The sequence below is a fragment of the Otolemur garnettii genome, unplaced genomic scaffold (assembly GCF_000181295.1).
Source record: "Otolemur garnettii isolate 467f Iridium unplaced genomic scaffold, OtoGar3 scaffold00007, whole genome shotgun sequence".
NCBI classification, from domain to species: Eukaryota; Metazoa; Chordata; class Mammalia; order Primates; family Galagidae; genus Otolemur; species Otolemur garnettii.
The window spans coordinates 23453669-23472322 of NW_003852402.1; the positions used below are offsets into that span (position 1 = coordinate 23453669).

The 18654-nt window shown below is 38.5% G+C and overlaps 1 protein-coding gene across 1 annotated transcript in view; it reads right to left on the reverse strand.

Annotated features, from left to right (window-relative positions):
* The window catches only part of CFAP54 (cilia and flagella associated protein 54), a 301384-nt gene that overhangs the window by 107509 nt on the left and 175221 nt on the right, over positions 1-18654 (reverse strand). Inside the window, exons 44-48 of the mRNA XM_012814149.2 lie at positions 18414-18596; positions 15400-15486; positions 9970-10092; positions 6672-6725; positions 1847-2045 (exon numbers count right to left, since the gene is read on the reverse strand). Of these exons, the coding sequence (XP_012669603.2) occupies positions 1847-2045; positions 6672-6725; positions 9970-10092; positions 15400-15486; positions 18414-18596 (646 nt within the window). The remainder of the gene's footprint in view (positions 1-1846; positions 2046-6671; positions 6726-9969; positions 10093-15399; positions 15487-18413; positions 18597-18654) is intronic.

Sequence of the window (18654 nt, forward strand, 5' to 3'; positions counted from 1 at the left end):
TTTTCTCTTTTGGTTCCTCTTTCAGGACCCCTTCTGGCCCTCTAAGCATTTTCAGTGATCCAGATACTTCTAACATTTCAATAAGATCTCCTTGGGAGCACCAGCTCTGCTGATATGTATAAGCCCCTCACTCTAGGAGCAGAGAGTGAGACCATCTGGAACAGCATAATCCGTATCAGATATCTCTTTCAAAATTCCCAAAGACTGCCTTTATTCTAAACCAGGGAGAAGTGAGAGAATTTAAATCACAGTCTGCCTGGCTTCAGTCTGCCTGGCTTCCATATGACAGGAGAAAGAAATAAATCACAAATCATTTGACTAGAAATTACCACAAAAATTATCCACCTAAAGAGATTAAGTTTGACAAAAGGGAAAAAGCATTATAAAGGAACAGAACTTAACACACCTTATTTCTGCACTTCTTCCAACCCCCAGCTACCTGGCTATTGCCCCAAATTAGGAGGCTCTGGATCGAAGGGTCAGCTGAGTATGGGGAAGGCTGGGGCTTTGAGAAAAGCCCAGCAGGAAGATCTGGGACTGGACTTTCTCACCTAGGGAGAAAGGGAGAAAGTGAAAGACAAGAGGATAGAGAAACAAGGACACTGGTATGGAAGGACCAGGAGATGAGTGTCAGGATATAAGAGAACCAAGAAAGAGTCTGGCCCTCTAATAGTCACGACCCACACGTAATAAAATGAACGTGAGTCCTACATGAGTGCTCGTGTCCTTGGCCCCCCAGAAGACACAGAAGAACTGGACAGATGAGCCATCCAGAGGCTAAGAGAAAAAGGAGTCCTGATGCCGTATCAGAGATTTGTTATCTGCCTGCCACTCCACGCCTTGCTTACCTCACCTTCTATCACACACAGCTGATGGCCAAAAAGGCATTGGGATAAGATGGCCAGGAAAAATAACAGCACTTCCAAGAAGATTTGTGACTCAGAGCACTCATATTCACTTGCCTGCATGCTCCTCTCCCTCCTGAGCACCTGGCAAGGCTATACTCCTCACCCTCCCTGCATTTAGACAGGGTCGCTATCCAGTTAACTAAGCGTTCCAGACTGAGGTGTATAAGAGCTCCTGTCACTTCACACTGTCTCTTCCCTTTCTAGGCAATCATCATGTCATGTTGCAGATGGTGCCTCTACAATATAGTAGTAGCACTTGGGCATGTGAGAGGCTTGGTGAAGTACAGCCCCTTGTCAGTCCCAGCAAGAACTAAACCTTGGCTGGACTAAGCCATGACATTTAAAGATTGATTGGACTGTATTAAGTCTAGCCTATATATCCTGTAGAAGTATATAGAGATAGAAGATAGAGAAAACAAAGACACTGGCATGGAAGAACCGGGAAATGTGTGCCAGTATATAAGAGACCCTAGGAAGAGTTTGACCCACAAATATTGGGGTCATACAGAGAGGTAGGACTAGGGCACTGCTCCTTAGAAACAAAGTGAATGTGTACCAGTGGAGCAATGGTTGAATAAACCATGGGCTTATCACAGCGTAGGATACTATACAGCCAATACAGTGGACTTGGAATGGTTTCAGTGAATATTTTCTGCATAGTAAATAAAAGATGCAGAAAAATCTGAGTATACTAGTTTGTAAATAAATGACAAAACCTACCGTGTGCATGAAGTACATGAATATGGATATATAAGGGTGGGTATGTATCTGTGTATGCCTAGACATAAGTACATATGTGTATCATTATGAGCTTGGAGAAAAATATATCAATAGAAAAATACATGTTAGTTCATTCGTATGGATTAGTGGGGATAGAATTGGGAATAGTTGGACAAAAGGGAGAAGAAAAAGAAACAAGCAAAAACTAAAACAGTTACCTTTCAAGTTCAGAATGTTTTGTTTGCTCTTGTCAGCAACAGGTCCGGGACAGAACGTGTTTTCTGAAGTACAATTTACAGTTGCAGCCACACTTATGAAAAAATATGCTTTAACAAAAACAAATTTTTTTAAGAGATGCTGTCGGCCAAGTGTAACTAGAATTGGAGGCAATCCTTTGCTCATTAATTCATCAAGTGCCTAAAAGAAATGAAAAACGCAAAGGGAAAAAAGAAAATTAGTAAAATAGTTTTTCATTTGTTATTGGCTTCAGTCCCCTTTGCAGTCCCCATTTGTTGTTGGGTGAAAGAACACAGGAAGGACATGGGTACCATAAATGGCAGGTCCGTGGAGAGAGACAAGTAATGTCCAAGCCATCCCCGCAGTCCAGCAAAGCTGCTGAGATTCCCCCACTGATTTCTGACCTGTTTCAAGAGGCCTCCCTGCTACACGTTGCAGGGTGAACCTGGACACCTTATCAAATAGAGGAAGTGCGAATGTTCGTCAGCCACGGACATGCCATCTGCTCTGAGTAAATCGCAGCTACTAGGTCGGGAATGGGAAAGGAAGAATGGATAAGCACTCCTCCTACTCACTTTAGAGTCCAAGATTAATCATTAGAACCCCTTCTTGAACACAGAGCGGCCCCCCTCCTGTGCATATGTATTTCTTTGGCAAAATCATAGCCCCAACTCTGAAGTCCAACTCTTAGGGTCTGCACCCCTGCAATTGAGGTGGGCTGGAGAAAATCACACAGCTATGTGAGTGGTCCTATTTTAAGTACCCAAGTGAACCTTACTAGTGCAATATTCCTACATTTTGCTAGTACATTCACTCTCCCTCTCTTTCCCAGACAACCATTTCATGCCCTTCCTTTCTCAAAATTCTAACCCTCCCTTCCCTATTCCACCCCACCCCTACCTAATAACCTTGCTTCTTCCACTTCACTGAGAAAACTGAAGTAGTCAGAGTGCCCTGCTCATCGAGGGCACTGAAATCTCCCCCACAGCTCTGCCTTCCTTCCTGCTACCCAAGGCTGGTGCCACCACTTAGGCCATCATTCCTGACCTTAGTGACCTACCCAGCCATTCTCTACAACTGCATAAATGTTTCCCTTTCTACAGACATATTCCTATCAGCACATAGTGTCACCTCCTCCATCTTAAAAACCCTTATCTCTCTATATCCCAACTTTCCCCTCCCCTCCAATTCTCTGCTCTCCTTTACAGCAACACTCTGGAACTGTCAATACTCTAATCCTTTCATTTGGTTTCAAACCTACTCCATCCTTACACCTAAAACCTTTTGTACCAGTGGCCTCTACCTAGCCAAATCCAGTGATCAGTTCTCAGTCCTCTGCTAACATATTACATCTAATCTAAGACATCAATATTTCATGTTGATTAAATTGTCACTTGCCACCCACTATAAAATGCATTTTTATTTTAGAGATATTAAATGTGAAAAAAATTCTATTTATGACTCAGTGAATTGTGGCACTTGATTCATCTGCAAAATTTCATGCTATGGATTACTCCTCCTAAAAATACTTCCTCTTCTTGGCTTTTAGGCCACCACATCCCCTCAGTTGCCTTCCTCTCCTGGTTCCTCTTCCTCTCCTACACCTCTTGATAGTGGAGGGTCCTGAGCCTCAGGTTTCTTCTTTCTCTTCATTCCCTCCCCTTAGGTGATCTTAATCAGGCTCAAGGTTTTAATTTTATCTAAAGGCTGAGTGATGAAATCACAAGTTTTTCTCCTTAGTTCCAACCTCTCTTCTGAACTCAAGACTCACAAGAACAACTTCTGATTCAACTCCTCTACTGGAATGTCTAACAGGCATCTCAGACTCATCATGTCCAGAGCTGCTGTGTTCCTTTTCCCCTAGCACCACCACCACACACACACAGTTTGGGAGCTTGTCTGTGTTGCTGGTTGACTATGATGTGTCTGATGGACAGCACCAGCACCATACCTGGCACACAGCAGGTGCAACAGATTAGCTAACCTTTAAAACATAAGCACATCAGACCACACTCCTCAAAAACTCCAGTGGCTCCTCATTTTGCTCAGATAAGAGCCTGGGTTGCATGGCCCTACAAGGTCCTTCTCAATTTGACCTTTTTGACCTCATTTTCCCTACAATTCACACAACTCTAGCCACACTGGCTAATATATTCCTTACCAAACTAGGCAGTCCTGTCTTGGGACCCTGGCCCTTGCTGCACCCTCTTTGTCAATGGTTCTTTCTCCAGATGTTGTGTGCCTTGCACCTTCACCTGTTTCAGGTATGTTCATAAAAGTCATCTCAGTGAAGACTAACCTGGTCATCTCATTTCATCTAGTCCTGTGACCCTAATTCCCTTTATGCACTGCTGCATTTATTTTCTCCCACAGCATGATTCTTCTTCCAATATGCTACATAATGCATGTATTTATAATGTGTTCACTTGTCTATCTTTTTTTTTCTTTGAGAAAGTCTCACTCTGTTATCCTGGGTTGCCTTGATATCACTCATAGCAACCTCAAATTCTTGAGCTCAAGTGATCCTCTTGCTTTAGCCTTCTGAGTAGCTGAGACTACAGGCACCCGCTATCATACCCAGGTATTTTTTTAAAGATGGGTTCTTGCTCTTGCTCAGACTGGTCTTGAACTCCTGAGCTCCAGCAATCCACCTGCCTCGGCCTCCCAGAGTGCTGGGATTACAGGTGTGAACCACTGCACCAGGCCTGTATATCACATTTTGCCATGAAAATTTAAGCTCCACAAGAACTTAGCATTTGTCTGTATTGTTGATTGACTGATATATTTGATTGACAGTATCAGAACAGCACCTTGACCACAAGAGGCTCTTATCTAAAATTTGTTGAATTAACAGAAAAGGCAGAATGTTGGGGCTATCTATTCTAGAAAAGAAGGAAACTATTTGTCTTGTGTAAACAAACACAAAGAAATACCAATGTGGGGAAGACTCTGAAGCAATGGTGGCAGTGGGGAGGCTGTTGCCGTTGCTCCTTCCTTTTTGCTCACCTCCTCTCAGAGGTGGGAATCAGGGTAGGCAGAAGAGCTGGACACAAAGCAGCCCCTGAGATGGTGCTGCAACCAAACTACTGCTGTAGGAAAATGGCCGACCCTCCCCATCTAGAGAAAAAACTTCAGATTGGTTGAGAGGTGGAAGGAGAGAAGGTTTTTCTTTTCTTCTCTCCACAGCAGTGATTTAATGAGCCTTGACAATTACATACAAACACTTGAGGATCAAAAGAAGATTAATTAGTAATGCTATTTAACACTTCTTTCTCTCCCTTTATGCAAAAAGATATATATAAAGTGTAATCTGAAGTGTCTTAAGCAGACCAACAGTACTGTTTTAATTAATTGGCTAATAGAAATCAGCTTTCCATGATTCTGTTAGTCTCTTTGCATAAAAAGAAATGATCAGACAGACATTCTTTTTACACTGAAAACAACTCTTTAAGAAAGTGCTTTTAGGATGCCCTGGCATTTATGACTAGAAAGAAATGAATATTCTAGAACACCCCAAGGTCTTGTAACACTAAAATGAAATATGAATATGTATCGGTTATCTCCCTCATTCCAGTTCTTTCATTTCAGGCAATCTGCTTATAAATTAAAATAAATTTTTAGGAAAAACCAATGAATCATCTGAAGAATAATTAAAAGTAAACTTTGTGGAACAAAATGCACAATAATAGAAAAGTAATAAGATTACATTTAATAAAAGGTGGCCGTGTGCTCATCAAAATTATGGAAGACAAAAATAAAGTAATTTTGAGGAAATTTCTCTCAAAATTCTTTCATTAAAAAATGTACTTAATAAAACAGAAGGCTATTTTCTAGCATTTCAAAAAACATAAAAACTATGTTGTATTCATTGTCATCTCACTCTACAAACTCCTTCCCACGTAGAACTGCCTTTAGTGACAGACTGCCGCTACTCCTAAGATGGTTTCAAATGATTATTTAAAGATTTAAAGATACTTAAATGCTACCAGGGCATCAGATGCTTTCACCCCAATCATTCAGTGACTGGAACAAATACATTTAGATGGGCAGTCTAATCCTCTTTTTGTGAAAACTATTGAGGAAGTTGAGGAGTTGCTTCTGAAAATGCCAAATGAAAACATTGCAAACCACTGACTGACAGTCAGAGAACTGGAAAGAAATATTATAATTAAAAGCAATATTGAGAATGTGGGCTATTGTAAAATGTACAATGTCCTTCTCTTACAATCAAAGTCAGCCATGACCTTCTAGGTAATTAAGATAAATATTAAGATTAGAGATACTTGACATGGTTAGTTGAGGCCTTCTGAATCCTTCAGTGTGGTCTTTTGACTGAATTCAAATAAATCCCCTTATTAAAAGCGATTTGTTCTGTGAAGTTTGGATTCAGGTAAGGGTCCACACTTGGGGGTCTGGGGGGCAGGGTCCCCACCCTGATGTGGACTATTGCCAAATGTACAAAATCCTTTTCTTACAATTAAAATCAGCCATTGCCTCCCAGGTAATCAAGATAAATATTAAGATTAGGGATACTTGATATGGCTAGATGAACAAACTGAATACACATCTGTAATTAAGAAATAGAAGCAATAACTGCTGTTTACCCTACTAGAAAACCAGAACAATTGGATCCAATCCTACCTCTTTTCTAAGAAGTTTGAGACAAAACCCTATTATTAGAAATAGAAAAGCATGGTACATAGCAGATTTTCAAAACCAAAGATCACACATACCAAATAGATTGAAATAACTCAAAAACTATGCACACTAAATACCCAACATTTATGAAATATTGTTCCTCCTCACCTGTATATTTTCTCTACTGCAAAGAAGTTTTCTCGTGTCAAATGACTGAATTGTCTGTTAAAATATAAAAAAGAGTTGGAACAAGATGATTTGAATATTCTTTTAAATAAAACTGTTAACATATTTTTCTAAAATTATTGATAGCTACCATTTTTATTGTAAAAGTAACATTCTAGTGAGAAAAGATTAGTATAGTATAAAGAAGAAAGTAAAAATCATGCATAAGTCAACTTCCTCTAGGTGATTGATGCTAATATTTAGATATGTTCCCTACCAATTTCACTTTGATGTATTTTTAAAAATTATGTATAGATTTGTATTTCATTTTCACTAAATACTACACATACTTTTCTCTCTGTGCCAATATAAATAATATATATTTACCTATTAGACTATATATATATATTTTTTTTAAGGTAGGTCATATTCTACCCTACAAATGCAGCATAACTTCTTTCCTATGATTTTTAGGCATCTAAGGGGGACACTTCCCACTGCCACTTCACCATTCAACACCAGTTTAAACAACATCAATGACTATTTTTGTCTGCATTTCTGATTATTGTCTTTGGATAGATTTCTAGAAGCAGAATTTCTGGGTCAGAAGATATTGAGAAAATTGGAAGGGGCTGGCTCATTTTTACACTCCCACCCAGAGGGTATAAAAATGCCAATATTATTGAACTTTTAACAACATTGAATATTATCACTTTAAAAAATCTTCGCCAGTTTGAGGTTAACTGTATTTCTATTCATAATGACTACTTTTGTGGTTCTCTTCCTGTTAATATGTTTGGTTCTAAATATAATGCTGCCTTAGCAAACATTTAGTTTGTCATAGGAGGCTGTGTTATCATCAAGTAGGATGTACGCCTCTTGGTATAGAAGGCCTTTGTTAAAAGATGCCTTTTCACAGAAGCCAATACTGGCTCCTCCCACATCCCTGTGGTCACTAGGAAGTCACCAAGCTTCTTTGGACAGGTTCCTCCCACCTGAATGATAGCCTACCACAAGCACCTGTACCTCTTTCCCTAAGGTTATTCTGGGGCCATAGGAATGTTCAGGACAGATTTACAAGTGCAGGGAACAAAACCTTACCAGTGAAGAACAAGAGAAATGTTCTATCCAGCCTCTGAGGGCCACAGTGGGCCACAGTTGCCCACAGCGGGCCACAGTTGCCCACAGCAGTAACCTTTTCTTTAATGCTTTCTGGATTGATTTTCCTCACTTCCTTCTCTAAATTTTCTACTTGCTCACTATAATTCCTGGAATCACTTCCCAACCATGCTATTGTTTTCAAATTCTGTCTCAGGATCTGCTTTTGAGGGAACTCAACCCAATATGTCATGTATAGATTTTATTGGAAAGCAGATCTAGTCTCAGGATCTGCTTTTGAGGGAACTCAAACCAATATGTCATGTATAGATTTTATTTTATTGGTAAATGCTTAAACTTTTTTTCTTCTTTGAAGACATTTTTATTGCCCATAATACAAAGAAAAGTAAATCTCGGAGATCTTTGATGGTATAAATTGAAGAGAGTTGATGATGAGATCTTAGATTAGGTACAAGAGCAGAATCCTAATATGAATAAAATGTTAAAATATAGCATTTTTAAATACTTGGTACAAGAACAGAATCCTAAGATGAGTAAAATGTTAAAATACAGCATTTTTTAAAAGGAATATGAAAAGCCCAATAGCATTCTGAAGACTTTTTCAGTTCTTTTGAAAGTGAAATTTAATTCATCAATCCCTTTTTTAAATAACTAGCCTGCAGCCTAATAACATTGGCACCTATTTTAATTATAAACCCTGAACGCATTTCCTCTTTTAATTACAGTTTTTAAATTCCCTATTGAAGCTGGAACGCTGCAAATGAACTTCCAGAATATAAAATCTGAAATCAGAATCCACTGGGATATAATTTACCCACTAATTTATCCCACGAAAGCTAGTTGATAAAAATGAAGTTTGGAATTTACATGTGAAAAATAGTCTTAGACTTTTTGTTTGTTTTTGTGAAAATGTTGGCCATTGAAACAAACTCTGCCTTGTTTCTCACTCTACTCAACTGGTTTCTCTTTCCTTCTTATCTCTCCTGGACTCTCTCACTGGACTATAAGCTCCAGGAAAGCAATAATTCCACTGATGTGTTAACTCCGTGTTTTATCCCCATGACTATACACATACCACAGATACAAACATAGATGGAGTGTGCACACATGCAAATAAACATAGATCCTATTGCATAATAAATGTTCCTCTTAGGATGTTCTGTGGAAGGCCTCACTTACCCTATTGCAATAAATAATAAAGCTGTAACAGTCATATGACGTAATAAGCATGTATATTTTGGGGAAGTATGCCGAAGTAATGGACATATTATATGTGAATATAATGGCCACTTAGGCAAGTGATTTTCAAGACTTATAGCCCATTCCCCAGGTTCAACTAAGTCCTCCAAATCTGAACCCAGTCAGCACTGTGTTGCTAAAGTCCTCCAAATTTGAACCCAGGGAGCACTGTGTTGCATCTGTCCGACTCATTCCTCTCACACCATCTGCCCCAGGCAAAGTGAGTCCCTGTCTCCTTCTAATTCCTTTACTGCTGGCCTGTAAGGGTCCAAGCATCTGCCTGAAGCAAGATCACCCAATGATCCCTAGATCACCGTGAAAACCAAAGCAGAGGAAAATGACAGTTCACTCTGATTTAATTTGTGCTTTAAAGTCAACTCTGGTATTCATTTTCAAGGATGCTTCAATTATCCAATTTACAAAATACAAATTAAGCAAGCCAGATAAAACTATCCCCATTAAAATCAAAAACAATGAGACAAAATAGAGGAATATTTTCACAGAAATCAGAAGAAATTTGAACAGCATATTCTTAATTCTTTGGTATGAAGTATAAAAATCAAAAAGATCCAACTAAGATACGAGGAAAGACTATTTGATGAAGAACATTAACCAGAAATGATAAGATTAGACCCCACAATCTGCGAGGTAGAGGCTGATAAATGTGTCTAATGAGACTGCCATGGTAACTACAGCAGCATTCATGAGCCAGAATTCAACTGCAAAAATCTATTCCCAAGCCACGTCTGCTCTCATCCCCAAGACTCTTCCATTCCAGATAAATGATGCCTCATGAAAACCTGATGCTAGTTGTAACCAGGCTTACCAAAGAAGTCTGGAGTATTGAAGACTTATAAATATTCTTCTGTGGGAGTACATCCCTACATTTTAGGAACAAACCTTTGAAGATAAAGAAATGTCTTTGAATTAAATTGCAGGTTACCTTCATTTTTCCAATAGGTTTACAGCCAGCGGGTATTGAGCAAGGCATGTTTCTTCCATAAATAATATGGATTATCTCATTAAAAGCATCAGAAAAAAATCCCAAATCTATAAGGACTTCTATCTGTAAAAAAAAGGAAAGATAAGATTTCTTACTAAATAGTTTGTTTGACTTATAACAAAAGGTTAGAGAAAAATCATCAAATTCCTGAGATCTGGAATTTCTGCTAAATGTTGGTAATGCGCTAGGAACTAATGTTTACTAGACGCGAGTGGAGGAAGGTGCGAGTGTCTGTGAACACGCTCATTTACATGGGCAATGGGCCGTGGAGCTGACAACAGCAGCAGGCGGCTGCTCATAACAACGGGCATTTATCAGATGTCGCTCACTTCATCAGAGGCGAACATATAAAAATAAGATAGCTGTAGAAAGTTTTAAAAAATCATTATTTTGTTCACATTGTGAACTATGGCTTATAAGGAAAATAAAACACTCCTGGAGTTTTCTAATACTCTGAGGAAAATCAAACCAGGAGACTACTTCACAACGTACCCACACAGAGACAACAATCAGATGTCTTATCCATTACTAGTGGACACCGTCAATTTTAAAGACATACATTTAAGAATATTAATCAATTAATCACTATGTATCTCATGTGCTTTATTTAGAATGGAATCCAGAAGGAGCATCAATTAGGAAATTGAAGCAAGAAAAGAAAATTCTTGTTTCCATTCATTCATTCTACATACTTACTGAGCATGTCCCATGCACCAAGCCTTCTTGGGGGTTACATTCCATTGGGATGTATATTTAGTGATATGTGAAGATAGAAGTAACATGAAAAGGCTTAGCACTGGTTCTCAACCTTCCTAATGCCGCAACCCTTTAATACATCCCTCATGTTGCATGAGGAGAATACTAACAGAAGCTGTTTTCAAGATTGTGCTCAGGAAAGAATTCTCAGTGGAGAAGACCTTACAGAGGTGATTTGGGAATGACATTAAGGGACAAGTAAAAATCTGCTGAAGAAACCTCAGTAACAAAGTTCGTGTGTGGGCCAGGAACTCAGAGGGGAAGGGAGGAGAGTGCAGAGGTGGGTGGGAAGGGTAGCCAGGGAGGGTGTCAAGTGGAGTTTACAAACCAGAGTAAGGACTTTGCATTTTATTCTCTGAGTGACATGAGGTTCTTAGAGAGCTTTAACCTAACTTATGCTTTGGAAGCATCTAGTGATTTTGTAAAGAACAGAGGAGAGAAAATGTGGAATCAAGGAATAAAATACAAAATTGGATTAAAATAAAGATATGTAAAACATAAAAAAAGAAAAATCAACTTATCCTCTGTATATCTACCATTTTACTTTCTGTTTTCCTTTCATTATTATCTTAGGAATCTCAAGATTGTGTAAATTTGAAAGAAATAAATAGTAAGTAAGAAAAATTGGATATGCAAATTACATGAAAATAAGGAACAAATGAGAAAATTTTTAATAGAGAAAATTATATATATAATATATGTATGTATGTATGTATTATACACATATACTTGTATGTTGAGCTGCATACTTTGGTTCTTGGCTAAGGCACCTTGGGCCCCAAACTCCCTAGTGCCATATAACATCAAAGTAAGCACGTAAAGAGACATATGAACTCTCTTGGAAATCTAGATTTTCCATTTTTCTCATTACACCTAAGAGGAAACACTTCCCCATACCTGAGTATGGTTAGTCTCTTTGGGTCTTGCCTATAAAATTGCTATACACAGACTATCTGTGGCCTTGTTGCATCATACCAATCTGACTGTTCGAGAAAACAATAATTTTAAATAAAGGCATATATTTTCAAAAGTAGCCAACACTGTGAACACAATCAAGCCAGATGGTAAGAAGAACTGCCCATAAATCAACTCTTTACTCACACAGACACAAAACCATCTGCACCCTTCTTAGGGACATTCAACGTCTTGAGAAAAATAAATCTTCCGAGAAGCTGGCAGTTCTAAAGTTGAGTCAAGGTCAGGTGCAGTGGCTCACACCTATAATCTTAGCACTCTGGGAAGCTAAGGAAGGTGGATTGCCTGAGTTCAGGAGTTTGAGACCAGCCTGAGTAAGAGTAAAACCCTGTCTCTATCAAAAATAGAAAAACCGAGGCAAGAGAATCTCTCAAGCCCAAGAGTTGGAGGGTGCTGTGAGCTATGACGCCACAGCACTCTATCCAGGACAACAGCTTGAGACTCTGTCTCAAAAAAAATAAAGAAAGAAAATAAAGTTGAGCCAGGCATGCTGATCACAAGGAGGTCGTAAAGCTCTCCCAGAAAGACACAGGGACCCTATGGAAACTTAACGGCGTGATCTCTTGTTATCTGATTTGTCAAAAAGCATCACTGTCTGTTGTTTCCTGACTGACACTTCTGTCTTCCCACTTAGTGACCCCTGTTTATTTCAGAAGAGTCAGCAAACTCAGTTCACACTGCTGCTATTTCTTCCTTTGTACAATCCATCAGTTGCCCTTTTCACCACTTCTGTCAGAACTCTGGTCTGGGTTTTCAATCCTGCTATGCCAGTAAGATCCCAGTTCTCTTATTCTGCCCCAACACTGTTAGTGTCTAGAAGATCTAATCATTCTATTCTCCTAATCAAAATTCTATAACTAGGCTGGGCATGGTGGCTCATGCCTATGACCTAGCTCTCTGGAAAGCTGAGGTGGGAAAATCGCTGAAGGTCTGGAGTTCAAGACCAGCCTGAGCAAGAGTGAGACCCCTATCTCTGCTAAAATTAGAAAAAATTAGCCAGGTCTGATGGTGAATGTCTGTATCCTAGCTACTCTGGAGGCTGAGGCAGGAGGATCCCTTGAGCCTAGGAATTTGAGGTTGCAGAGAGCTACAGTGATGGCGCTGTACTCTAGCCCTGGCCACAGAGCAAAACTCTGTTTCCTCACCCCCCAAAATAATTATGTAACTAATCCACCCACCAACTTAAGGCTCATGAAAGAGTCCTTAGTTATTCTCTGGCTTTTGTAGCACTTTAGGACAAAAACAGTTACCATGTGCTTACAATACAATAGAAAATAAGTTAACTAACCAAAAATGTTGTTCTGGATTATGTCTTTAAGTGCCCCTCTAAATCTCCTGACAAGTTATTAATGTTCTAGGCTTCTATTAGCACTCTTAATAATAGCCCAGGATGCATCTGTTTCCCAATTCTGACTCCATAATCTCCTCATTTCACTTCTCCCATGGCTCAACCTCCCCATTACATCTCTTCACAGTTTGGAATTGAAGAGTCCTTGGTCCAATACAGGGTCCTTGGTATTCCCCAAGTCATGGCCCTTTGGCATTCTCCTGTTATCTTCTGCAGCCTCCCACTCAAAACCTCGACTCCAGCATCACTGAACCACCTGCTGCCTGAACAAATCACTACTTTCTCGCTTTTGTACCTTTCAAACTTCTATTTCCCAAGAATGTCTCCTTCCTATTTCTCCCCCTGTCCTGGGGAATAGTAACTCTTTCAAGTCTAAATCTTACCAATTTGGTGAAACCTAAAGATTGAAAGCCATTTTTCCTTCTTAAAATGCCTAGAGACTTAGTGGTCATTACGCTCATATGGAAATATTAATAATTAAACAGCAGGTGCATATTGTCTTAGGTGTATGTTCTGTCTCTCTTGCCCCAGTTTTCATTTTTATTATAAGCAAGTTTCATTTCTTTGATTCAAGTTACTACCATGGTGTTTTTAAATAGGAGGTACTCAATAAATGCTGTTTTAGAGTGAAATCAATAAATATCTACTAAGCATTTTTGTGGTGAGCTTCCACTAAACACTAATGAGAGCATGGACAGTAGCTCTTGGTAAATGTCTGAAGATTTTAAATTTAATTCAATAATTAATTGCTGAATATCAAGTATGTGAATTTATTCTTCAGACACTATAGGGAATTAAAAGATGAATAAGATACAGGTCCTGGCCTCAAGAATTTTGAAATATTGAAGAGAGTACTAGAGGGAGAGAGGGAGGGAGAGAATATTACATGCAGTTTTTTAGAAAGTGTTATTGGAATTCAGAAGGAAACGAATGCATAAGAGAGTTCAGTAACTCAGAGAGGGTGATCCACAAATTTTCAGGGTCAGTAACAAACTATTTATTCCCAGGTTAAAATATATTAATAGCCAGCACCAAAACTCCTCTTAGGATTTTCTTCATTTAGAAATAGAATGTAATGGACTATTTGGGTCTAAAAACATGGGCCCAAGGGTAGGGTCTGGATGGGAAGAACAATTCAAAGGGAAGTCTAATTTTCTCTTATTGGAAAATGGGAGGAATTTGGGGAAGAAAGGCAAAAAGTATTTCTAAAACAGGGGAAGAGAGGATTAAGGTAGTGGTGGGCTACAATCTACTCACTCCCAATTGCAGGAGGTGACTGTATTCATCTTGTCCCAGGTCCATCTTTAGTGACATCTAATTGGTAGCCTGAAGTCAACCATAATGGTAATATTTTCACCATGGATAGAAATTGCAAATGCCACAAATCTGGATTGGAGTGAGGGGTGCTGGGAACCAACTGTAAAGCATTTACCAGCACATAGCTGACTGTGCCATTGGATGAGAGGCCAAGAAATATTTTAAGCTCCAGATGCCAATATTCTCAACTGTTTGCTTTGCCTCAACTTAAACTTTCCTGTCTTCCCAGTTTCCAGTGAGGTCCACTACAGAAAGAAAGGCCTTGGGTAAACACATGTGGTATGCATTTGCGTGTCAGTAAATGCATGTGTGTGTGTTTGTAGAACATAGAACAGGGCTGAATTTGATAGTGGGGTTGAGGAGGTATAGAACAGGGGACACATCTTCTAGATCTTGAGATGATCCATGTACAAGAAAATTCAACAAAAGTGAGAACCATGCAACATGGGTGACCAGGAAAGTGAGCAGAGTGAATGAGGGGCTTGAGGTCACCACTCTACATGGTGTGCCAGCCAACTGCACGTGAATAATAGACAAAATCTCCACTGACTTCTGAATTACAGGACTTATTGTAACTTAGTGTCTATCTGGTCTTGTTAATTCAACTGCCTGTGCATTAAAAATTACTTGTATACCATCATGTCCATAAAGGTCCTTAGATATAAATTCACAGAACTTTAGAAAACTGGCTCACTTGGCCTCCACCAGGAAACCAGTCTCTCGGAAGTGGTGGTTTCCAGGCTGACTGGTGCTGGGTAAGCCTTGTTTCCAGGTATAGCTGTTCCTCACTTTACTGTGGCCCAAGCATAGTAACTGGCTCTTTCTGTTTATAATAACGATGAGTAAGTTATTTTTATAGCAGTGTACCACCACATTAGTATCAGCTTATTATTATGAGTATTAGACTCAAATTACTGTGTGACAATATCCTTAATAGTTCAAGACTATCAACTGTCGTAAAAGCTTGCACATACCTTGAGGATTCTCGCTTCTAGATTTCTGACTAGGTCTTGGCAAATTCCAGAAACAAAATATTGGTATAAGGCAAGGAGAGGCAGCACCTATCAGGAGAAAAATACTATTCATTTTAAAATATATTTTACCAAGTTAATAACCTAATAATGAATTTTATCAAGTTAATAACCTAATAATCAAATTTAGTCAAATATTAAATGTAGAAAATGTTATATAAAATACTAATTGATTTTTCAGACTAGGAGACTATACTGTTTGATATAAGTGAAATGATCTGCCTGGTATCTGCTTAATAATTTTATCAGAACTTTCGAATGCTACCAGAGACTTACAGTTCCAAGTAGATGCCATTCGGCACCCCAAACCTAGGTTTCACATCCCCTTAAGCATGAAAAGTTAAAATCCAATCAATTATCTTCCTGGAAAAAAAATCAACTCAACATAAATGTATAAATCACTGTAGCCTATGGAAAAATTTTAGCAAATGAACTATCAAATAAATGCAAACTTTAAAGAAGGGGTGCCCAACCTGTACCCACAGGCTGCATACTGATTTTGTAAGGACTTTTTTTGCTTATCCATGGTGTCTAATATCACAAAAAGTACCTGGACCTGTTTAGCTCATCAGTTTTCCTTAGTATTTGTATATTTATTTATTTATTTAGAGACAGAGTCTCACTATGTCACCCTGAGTAGAGTGCTGTAGCATCACAGCTCACAGCAACCTCCAACTTGTGGGCTTAAGCAATTCTCTTATTTCAGCCTCCCAAGTAGCTGGGACGACAGGTGCCCGCCACACCCGGCTATTTTTTGGTTGTAGTTCTCATCATTGTTTAGCATCTCATTGTTGTTTGGATAGGGTTTGAACCCATCACCCATGGTGTATGTGCCTGGTGCTATAACCACTGTGCTATGGGCGCCGAGCCAGTGTTTGTGTATTTAATGTGTGGCCCAATACAGCTTTTGTTTCTCCAATATGCAGCAGAGGGAATAAAAACGTTGGACACCCCTGACTCAAAGCAAAGGAACTCAACCCATGTCCCCTAACTAGCTCCTCCTTATTCATTTGAATGTCAGCGGCCATTTGTCTTCATTTAGGATTTTATTGTCAGCATAAAAATACCTATGAAAAGCTATTGTGTGTTAGGTTCTGTTAAATGAGAACAGAACCTAATTAAGTCCTTGCCTTCGCCTTAGCACATATTCTACTGATTAAAACACGAGCTTAGTCTCCATGTAATATTTTTACTTTTCTAGAATTAACTCCAAAGCTCAATTACTCTTGAGGTCTCCTGAATATATATGAAGGCTTATAGACATCAATATTTCAACTAACCTAGCCACTATCCATCCAGAGAAAGGTGCTGAGGGGACAGTTTTGTCCAGACATTGGAACAGCTCCTGACCTCAACTCAAATCTGAAGCTTAGTTCTGGCAGCTGTATCCTACCCTGCCAGAGGGAGAGGGAGTGTTGGGATCCCCATTCAGCAATCTATTTCCCATGGTTCCATCGCTCTAGGTCCCATAGCAAATTTTATATTCCACACAAGTCTCCTTAGCCACTGGGATTCTTCTGGAGAAGGTTAATGTAATACAGAATGGAAACTGTTTACTTCTTCCAAGTTCAGCTGGGGAACCCCTAGTTGTCAGTCAACTGGCAGCTACTAATATCAACTGCTTTCTAAAAGGATTAAAACTAGTTTTAAGTGATTTCAAACATAATATAGTACATTTTCTACAATTACGCCCTGCAAACATGACACAGTACTTTTTTCTACAATTAATGCAGCACAAAACATTAAGAGTTGGTGATTACCTTTGAGATCGTTTTCTTTTCTTTAGTAAGAAATAGAAACACGCCGTTTTATTGCTGCCAATTACTCAATTATTCAGAAAAACATCAATTTCTTAAGCTTTAGAGAAGAAAAGTTTTCATTTCTTTTCCAACGCAGTGATATGTATTATATATGAATCTGACTAGGCAGCTAAAGATTACCCAGAGGATAGAACCATTTTCTCAATCCAGAATGAATCTCTTTAACAGTTATTTTTATTAATAAACAATTTCTTGCCAAATCTGCCAAGTATTAAAAGCATTTCTCAACTTCTTCACTTTAATACATGGTTTTATAGTTTAACAGTTAATATCGGGGGGCAACAATTATTTTCAATAAAAAGAGAGTTGAATTTAGAAGAACAAATATGCCAAGAGAATTTTAAAAATATGGGAAATAAAAGAAAGGTATGAAAATTATGAGGGAAGGAAAAATAAGCAGAAATGGAGAAAGAATAGATATTAAGAAGCAAACAGCAGAAAAAGATATTAAATTAAAAAAGGGAGGGGGGAAGAGCAGAAAGGAAGAAAATAAACAAAATAAGATAAAGGAGGAAGATAAAAAATGACCAACAGTTACAAGATACTGATTTGTTTTTAAAATGCAACAAACTTCAAATCTGTGACATACTGTGATTAAGGCAAGAAAAGTTGTGTTTTGACTCATGGATATCACTGGACAATAAGAGATGTCTGCCTTTTTACCTAATACAACCTGTTATTGTCTGAGATGCACCCTTGTCAGAGAAAAAACAAGTGACACAAAGATAAACTTATCTCAATAAAGAAATACTCTCACGGTTTGGTACTGACACAAAACTGAACAACTTAATGCAGTGAGTTACAAGTAGACTAGATTCCCATGTTTAAGACCAGTGTGACACATCTGATCAATTTCACCAACTGTCTTAAATATATATTCATGTTTGTGTATATAGTATATATATGTGTGTGTGAAACAGGAAAAAAAGAACAAATTGAACAGACATTGCTTTGTATCAAAAGTGTAAACAAATATAATCAATAAATTTTATTTTGAATTCTAGATAAGAACCTTAAATATATAGAGTTTAAAACTTAAAAAGAACTGACCAAAAGAACATTAGCAATATTTGAGAAGCATGAAGTGGGGCAAAATATCACAGTGATTAAGACTTGTTGATTTTACAAATTACTTACCATTAGATTTTGTTTAACATAATGCAGTTCACGTATAATGTAATACAGACTGGCAACCACGGAGCAAATGTCAGCCCTGAATCTATCTGAAAAGAGGTGTATGCCTGGGAGAAGCTGGGTGATTTCATATTGAGCATAGCAATGTTCAGCTTTGGGGTGGGGAAGCGTAGTTCTAAGCAAACCCTGAAAAGGAAAACAAGTTGAAATAAAGAGGTATGTGTTTCATTTTCAATGATGAAAT